Source organism: Hyalella azteca, unplaced genomic scaffold (genome assembly GCF_000764305.2).
Source record: "Hyalella azteca isolate HAZT.00-mixed unplaced genomic scaffold, Hazt_2.0.2 contig9433, whole genome shotgun sequence".
NCBI classification, from domain to species: Eukaryota; Metazoa; Arthropoda; class Malacostraca; order Amphipoda; family Hyalellidae; genus Hyalella; species Hyalella azteca.
The window spans coordinates 8,740-17,424 of NW_025939505.1; the positions used below are offsets into that span (position 1 = coordinate 8,740).

The 8,685-nt window shown below is 36.9% G+C and overlaps 1 protein-coding gene across 1 annotated transcript in view; it reads left to right on the top strand.

The window, feature by feature from the left end:
* LOC108676579 (methyl farnesoate epoxidase-like) overlaps positions 1 to 7,135 on the top strand; it is a gene marked incomplete at its 3' end in the record, with an annotated part of 8,070 nt that extends 935 nt beyond the window's left edge. Inside the window, exons 3-13 of the mRNA XM_018164679.1 lie at positions 933 to 1,166; positions 1,633 to 1,799; positions 2,559 to 2,684; positions 3,126 to 3,236; positions 3,510 to 3,618; positions 4,218 to 4,321; positions 4,909 to 5,073; positions 5,358 to 5,466; positions 5,803 to 5,989; positions 6,429 to 6,528; positions 6,952 to 7,135. Of these exons, the coding sequence (XP_018020168.1) occupies positions 933 to 1,166; positions 1,633 to 1,799; positions 2,559 to 2,684; positions 3,126 to 3,236; positions 3,510 to 3,618; positions 4,218 to 4,321; positions 4,909 to 5,073; positions 5,358 to 5,466; positions 5,803 to 5,989; positions 6,429 to 6,528; positions 6,952 to 7,135 (1,596 nt within the window). The remainder of the gene's footprint in view (positions 1 to 932; positions 1,167 to 1,632; positions 1,800 to 2,558; positions 2,685 to 3,125; positions 3,237 to 3,509; positions 3,619 to 4,217; positions 4,322 to 4,908; positions 5,074 to 5,357; positions 5,467 to 5,802; positions 5,990 to 6,428; positions 6,529 to 6,951) is intronic.
* Positions 7,136 to 8,685: the final 1,550 nt, after the last annotated feature.

Consider the following 8,685-nt stretch of genomic DNA (forward strand, 5'->3'; position numbering starts at 1 on the left):
CCATAGAGGTAGCCTGGAGAGTAGCTTCCAACAATCCGGGTAAGTTTTATAGATCCAACTGCAGAGTTTGCTGTGTCGATCAATTTATTAGCTCTCCTCTGAAGCTGTTCTGTTGGATCTCTTGCGACACGACAGAATTTGGACTCGTCCGATATAATTGCATTGATTTTTGAGATATAATCCGTTTTATCCATAATTACGAAAATATTACTTTTATCAGCTTTTCGTATAACGATTTGGTCGTTGTCTCGGAGTTGTTTAGCTGCTTGCCGTAGAGCAGGAGTTAAGACAGCTGATGTCGATGAACCTCGTTTTTTGGTAGCTTCAGCTCGCAATAGATCTTTCAAGTTTGGGCTTATATCAATTCTTTTATCTTCCTTAAAAACCCGGAACTTAAACTTACCCGGATTGTTGGAAGCTACTCTCCAGGCTACCTCTACCTGGTCATCCAAAAACGAACAAGAAGATTGTTAATAAAAAGCATGCTCTGGTCTTCAATCAAACTTGCATATATATATATATATATTTTACCCAATGACCTGCGTAAACTTGTGAAAAAAAGTAAAGAGAACCTAACCTGGCTGGACCTAACCTTAGTAGAAAGGTGTCAAGTAACGTAAAGAAGGGTTTTATACACACCTAACCCTAACTCTAACCCTAACCTAACGAGGTTGGTGTTTTTTAGAATGTCCGGTAGTGTAGTTCATTTATATTCGCGTCCGGTTTTCGAGTACAAACTAATTGCAGAGTACACAACCTGGCTCGATTTTGTCCGGATTTCTAACCAGTGTCCGGTAATGTTACCAATCCTGTCCGACTATTGTTCGGTCGTTCATATATATAACCATTTTACGATGACACGTACTTCGCCTCAAGCCTTCGACAACTTCAATGAATTGTACTAAGAGTTTATTATTTTCCCTCATTTTTAGGCCCTACAAAATGGCCAATTCTCGGGTACGGACTCTTCATCGAGAAAGGAAAGCCCCACCGCACGTGGGAGTTCCTGCAACGAAAATATGGTTCCGTAGTAGGCATTTTCGTCGGCAGCGACCCGCTGGTGATTGTCAACGGATGGGAGGCTGGCAACGAGGCTCTGGCAAACCCTGACCTCTTGGGACGACCAGAACTATTTTCTAATGAAGATTTATACGGCAAACACCTTGGTATACATTAATATTAAGGATCAGTGGACATTTTTATACTGAACTAAGGGAGTTTAGTTTCTTAAAAGTATCTGAAAGATCCATACACTCTGGATTCTTTTATTATGAGGATGTTCGGACATAAGGAAGAGTAGAATTAACAATATAAACAACACCAAGATGATAATATCTCGGGGACGTGATTTGAAATGAGCACAAAAATTTCATTCATATATTGAATATTTTCCTTCGCAGTCTGACATGAGCAAATAATTGCGAGTAATATAAGTATTAAAATTTGTTTTTCTTTCGTGGCTCAAATTTAATTCACGATCAGGCAATGATGGACTGAAAAAAAATTACGAATCGATCAATTTACGCGGATTCCTGCACAACTGGCCACTATCATTCATAGAATAACGGTTGATAGCTCATTGAACCAGTTGTCATTATTTGTTGGTCATACTAAAAATTTTGATGGCGCCAGGTATCATGTTCTCAAATGGAGAATTTTGGAAGACTCAACGCCGTTTCACATTACATCATTTGCGTAACCTGGGAGTTGGGAAAAGTGTTCATCACGACATCATACTGGAGGAAGTGCGCGAGCTCATCCAACATTTGAACAAGAAAAATGGACCCTTCGAAATCCAGGTTAAAACATATCACATTGAAATTAACCCAAGCACCCTTATTCTAAACCGTCGGTTTTTAAAAATACTATTCACGAGAGGGAGGAAATGATTTAATAAAACCTTTCTATAAAAAAATCGCTATCAAGAATCCGACGTTCGATTCATTTAAATTTAAAAATACCTTAAACCTCTATTTATTAAGAAATTAAGTGTTCTATTTAGAGACGTTCTTAAGAGATGAAGTTCTATTTATTACGAAGTTAAGAAGTATTTAAATTTCTCCCAAACTGTGCTTTGTTTTGAGTATGAACTGATCGTCCGTATCTAAGCATAATGAGTTAAAAGGAGCAGCACAAATAACATATAATGATTGATGGTTAGCCTGAGCTGGCACTTTATTTTGAGCATGAACTGATCGACCCTATATAAGCATAATGAATTGCAAGGAACAACACAAATAATATATAGTGATTGATGTTTAGCCTGAGCTGGCACTTTGTTTTGAGCATGAACTGATCGACCCTATATAAGCATAATGAATTGCAAGAAACAACACAAATAATATATAATGATTGATGGTCAGCCTGAGCTGGCACTTTGTTTTGCGCTTGAACTCATCGTCCGTATATAAGCATAATGAATTGCAAGGAACAACACAAATAACATATACTGGTCAGCCTGAGCTGGCACTTTGTTTTGAGCATGAACTCGTCGTCCGTATATAAGCAAAATGAATTGCAAGGAACAACACAAATAACACATAATGATTAATGGTCAGCCTGAGCTGGCAGTGACAGGCGTGACCGTGCTGTGGGCGGTGTTGGCGGGGGTGCGACTCAGGCACGACGACCCCAAGCTTTATGAGCTCGTCCAGCTCCTCGACACCGCCTTCAGGACGAGCCAGGTCACTGGATTTTTTACATAATAAATTATTTATTTAATTGCACAATCCCATTCTTGTGCGGATGGCCTATCATTCGAATGGCAACGAAGGTTGTAAATTATAACGAGACAAGCACTTATAAATACAATAAGTTTCATTCCGTATTTTGGTTTGGTTCTTAACTTGATCTTTTCCACCATATGAGTTGGACACAGATATATCGTATTCAGTTTTATTTCTGCATTGGAAATTGTACAATAATGGTTGATTGACGAAATTCAATTGTTCAGACTGCATCGTTTTAAGCCAATTTCTTTTATCAATATTTTATCGATTAGCCGGCATGTCTAATAATTAATTTACCGTTAGAACTCTTTTGCTGAAACAAAAAGAAGATAAGAATGACAAGTTCGGTTACTCTTTAAATATGGATTCGATTTTAATAATTTCCTCTATTTGAAGATTGCTGGAGGTTTGCTCAACACCTTTCCCTTCCTACGTAAAATTTGTCCGGAATTTGTGGGCTATACGCCGCAACTGAAAGCGTTTACAGAAGTCAAGAACTATGTGGAGGTAACAGATAATACATTAGAACTTGGAATTCAATACTTGAATCGTCTAAAATTATTTTTTTTTATTCCTGAACATTTAATTACGTAAGTGTGTTTATATAATAGGTTCATGCACAGCTGTCTTCCTATGTTTGAGAAATTTGCATGTAATTTGAATAACGGCAATCACAACTATCTTCAAAGGAAAACTATTAAGATTACTTTTCGTCAAAATGTCATTTATTTTACATATGACTATTTTTGAAAAGTAAGTAATCTACAAACGCCCTCGCAGAAAGCTATTGAAGATCACAAAAAGGATCTCGATCAGAGTGACCTCAACAACTTCATCGACTTGTACCTCAACGAGCTCAAGAAAACTGACCTGCACTCCTCATTTTCAGGTTTGCATTTGTGGTTTCGAGTTAATTTTTCAGAGTCGACGTTTACAAGAAATATTTGAGATTTTAAAATATTAATTCATTAATTTTATACGACGTTCAGAACAAATATGAGTGAAAACTGAAGATGCGTCAAAGCTCGAGTTTATGCTAGCGAAAGCTCCCGCGAATTACTAGACAGAGAAAGAAGGAAGTCCAACCTTGTTTGGTTCGGCACTCCCGAAAGCACCGCATCTGAGACGAACGAACGTGTGATGGCCGACAATAAGTATGTGGCAGACTGTTGTAACGAAGCTCTAAGCACACCGGTTGATATTGCATCGTGCAAGAGGTTGCGCTTCAAGAATACTGCTAATAACGCCTGCAGACCTCTATTGGTGACTGTGAAGGATCCGGCCCAGGTTTGGAGCGTGCTGAAAGCAGCGAAAAAATTAGGAGAAACTGTTGAATTCAAGTCTGTTTTTGTGAAGAAGGATTCCACCCCTTTAATTTTAGTATTATCATAATTATTATATTTATTATTATGAAAAATTACATGGTTATACCGAAATTTCGCAACCAACCTATTAATGTGGTTAACTAATTCTCAAAATTTTATTGAGCCAGGCTTGTGAAGACATCGGCGTTCTTGACTGAAGTGATGCGGTTCCGCTGCGTGGCTCCAGTCACCGTGCCTCACACGTGCACAAATGACACCATATTGCAGGTAATCCACATAAACAGCTTATTTTACGACATCCGGGAGTTGCTAAGCGTTCATTTTTCTATTAACTTATATGTTATATTAACTTATATATATTAACTTATATATTAACTTATTAACTATGTTTTTACATTATAACTTGTACGCCTATTAAATTCCGACAGAGATTTTCCAGTATATATGTCATATTCCAACATATTTACGGGGAGTACTATTGCGGTGGCAAAAACACATTTATTAAATTTTTTCAATCCTGAAAAACATTTACGAAGACCGATAGAAAATTTTAATTGCAGAAAAACAGATAACAGCTGACTTGGAAATCATAAATTTAGAATTTGTTAGAAATACAGAGAACATCGTAACATGCAGCGCTACGAGCTAAGCCGTTATAACATGACTTTGAAACAATTGGACTATTCAGCTTTAAAATTAGGATCTTAATCATGCACACCTGAGAGGACTATGCACGCAGGGCCACCGTATCCCGAAGAACGCTACTCTGTTCGTCAACTTGCGCAGCATAATGATGGACGAGTCATGAACTCTTTTGCTGAAACCAAAAGAAGATGAGAATGACAACTTGACAAGTTCGGTTACGCTTTAAATATGGATTCGATTTTAATAATTCCCTCTATTTGAAGGCTGCTGGAGGTTTGCTGAACATCTTTCCCTTCCTACGTAAAATTTTTCCGGACTTTTTGGGCTATACGCCGCAATTGAAGGCGCTTACCGACGTAAAGAACTATGTGGAGGTAACACATTCTACATTAGAACTTGGAATTAATTCAATACTTAAAACGTCTAAAATAAATTGCTCATGCACTTTATTCATTAAAATTTAATTACGTAAGTGTGCTTCTTTCATAGGTTCATGCACAGTTGTCTTCCGATTTTCGGTAAATTTTAATGCAATTTGAACAACGGCAATCACAATTATCTTCAATGACAAACTATTAATAATACTTTTCGCCAAAATGTTACTTATTTTACGAATAACTAATTTTTAAATGTGACTAATATACAAACGCCCTCGCAGAAAGCCATTGAAGATCACAAAAAGGATCTCGATCAGAGTGACCTCAACAACTTCATCGACTTGTACCTCAACGAGCTCAAGAAAACTGACCTGCACTCCTCATTTTCAGGTTTGCATTTGTGGTTTCGAGTTTATTTTTCAGAGTCGAAGTTTACAAGAAATATTTGAGATTTTAAAATATTTATTCATTAAATGTGTTTGACGTTCAGAACAAATATGAGTGAAAACTGAAGATGTGTCAAAGCTCGAGTTTATGGGTGTGTTGTAAATTGTAATACATTCGTACACATATCGCAGTATAACAAGGCTCGATATTATTTTTAGTGCAAGCATTCGAACAATCTTGGAAATATTTCACTTTGATTCCGAACTAGAAATGATGTTATCCTCGATTTACTTCCCAATTAAACATTTATTATCATTTTATACATTTATCCTACGGCAGAGTCGCAGCTGACTGCCGTGTGTAACGACCTATTCACTGCTGGATCAGAAACAAGTTCATCGGTGGTAGGTTTCTGTGTTCTTTTCCTTTGCCTTCATCCTGACTGGCAGGCCGCGGTACAGAAGGAACTTGACCAGCACCTCAAAGATACTGGCCGAGATCTTCCCACCATCGAGGATAGGAACAAGTTGGTTGACATAACAATAATAATCCAATCTAAATATCCGATCTGGTAGTCGTTTATCGCAAAATTGGGAGTACTATAGTTATATAAAGTTATATGGGAGTACCCCAGAGTGCAGGACAATGTCTAAATGTGCTGAATTAAGCACGTTGAATAAAAATGAAATATTATTTACTCAGAAAAATTTTATAATGTATGTTAAGCGTCGTTTAATACTACATCATTATTATAATTTGGTGTTATTAACTAAAATATGTATATTTATTATTATTTTGGTCACTGTCGTTATTACTATTATTAATAATTATATTATTATTACTAATATTTTTAGTATTATCATAATTATTATATTTATTATTATGAAAAATTACATGGTTATACCGAAATTTTGCAACCAACCTATTAATGTGGTTAACTAATTCTCGAAATTTTATTGAGCCAGGCTTGTGAAGACATCGGCGTTCTTGACTGAAGTGATGCGGTTCCGCTGCGTGGCTCCAGTCACCGTCCCTCACACGTGCACAAATGACACCATATTGCAGGTAACCCACATGAACAGCTTATTTTACGACATCCGGGAGTTGCTAAACGTTCATTTTTCTATTAACCTATTGTTTTTACATTATAACTTGTACGCCTATTAAATTCCGACAGAGATTTTCCAGTATATATGTCATATTCCAACATATTAACGGGGAGTACTATTGCGGTGGCAAAAACACATTTATTAAATTTTTTCAATCCTGAAAAACATTTACGAAGACCGATAGAAAATTTTAATTGCAGAAAAACAGATAACAGCTGACTTGGAAATCATAAATTTAGAATTTGTTAGAAATACAGAGAACATCGTAACATGCAGCGCTACGAGCTAAGCCGTTATAACATGACTTTGAAACAATTGGACTATTCAGCTTTAAAATTAGGATCTTAATCATGCACACCTGAGAGGACTATGCACGCAGGGCCACCGTATCCCGAAGAACGCTACTCTGTTCGTCAACTTGCGCAGCATAATGATGGACGAGTCCTACTGGGGTGACCCCTTTGTTTTCAGACCTGACCGCTTTATTGCCGATGATGGAACNATCTTCGCTTTCTCATTCGTAGCATCTTTTACTACACCACACCGCGGTGGCAACATCCGAGGTCTGTTTGTGTTCTGTTGGAGATAGTTCGTGTATACCAATGGAGGCAATAAAGGGTGGCTTTAAGAAAAAAGTAAGTTTCAACTAATATCTAGGCGGATATAAATGAAAAGTGTCCTAAAACCTCTGAAACTATTTTTTAAACCCGGCCTTCATATTCGCTCAGTTATAACATCAGAGTGTTGAACAGTCTCGTTTTGTAAAAAAATTGTTTGTAGACTCGCTATACTGTAGGTAGGGCTACTAGGCTATTCTACGTAATTTCATGCATTTTCGTTTTGATTGATAATGAAAATTTCATATTTTCGTTTTGATTGATAATGAAAATTTCATACCTATTGCGGGAAGCTACTGTGAATTTCTTGATTACATTTCTCACCTATTCAAAATGTGTCCAATGGCAATGGCTTGGACAAATTTTATGTTGATATTTTAAAACCTTGAATCGCATTGGCTACCTATCAATAATATTATGAAGTACTGAGCCTACTGAGGGCCCGAGGGGTAAGATAGTGGAAGTGGGTGTTATGAATTCATGTTGGAAACTTGAATTGCTCATGTGCCTACTCATAAATTTTATATTAGTGAGTTGAATGTGTTAGTAGTGCAAGGAAATTAATTTCATTATCTGTGCATTTAAAACTTAGGCTAGCCTATGAATTTCAATATGTTATGTTAACTTGGGGGCTGAATCAGCTTCATGTCACTAGCCATCATAGTGATCATAGTGGCAAAGTAGAGAGTTTTTTAGACTCTCCCTCAAGTTCATTTTTGAGTCCTATAAGTAGACCAGTAAAGTGTCATGGATACCAGTATTATCATACATAAGAAATTGGTTCACATCTTGAGTAAATGAGGAAATTAAAAATGAACTGATTCTAAAAAATGTCTGGTTTGTCATAATGCTAGCCATAATGGACTATAAGTTTTGTGATTCTGTTGACCCATTTTTAGACTTTTGTAGACTGCAGATCATCTTGCCCAAACTGGAAAATCAGGCACTCTGTGCCATGCCGGAAGCCCTGTGGCAGCAGGCATGGAATATAGGGTAAACCTGAAAACTAACCAAATTCTGACACTTTTCAACTTTTTGCTTTAGTTTAAACTTTGTCTTGGTTTCACGCATTCGTAGATGATTGAAATAGTGATGTCATACTATTGTACGCAATATTACCGCAAAACACTAGGGCCTATTGGGGCCGTGGGAAAATTTTAAGATCCGCAGAGCAAAAGTCCACGTCACCCAGTGAGAACATTAGACATCAAAATTCAAAACACGTGTGAAAGTTGATAGGTAGTTAACCTTGCTCTATCAAATAGTGATAAACTGTTTGTGTAGAAAGGATATTATGGTTTGAGACTTTTAAATAAATCTGTGAATATAGGGTAAACGCGGTATATTCCGACATCGTAGGTAATTCCGTCACCTCTCTAGTTTTTCCTTTATATTAAGCTTTGTTTTAGTTCCATGCGTTCGTTGATGGTTGAAATGGTGACGTCATACATTTACGTGTCGAAATACTGCAAAAACACTAGGTCATGGCCATCTAG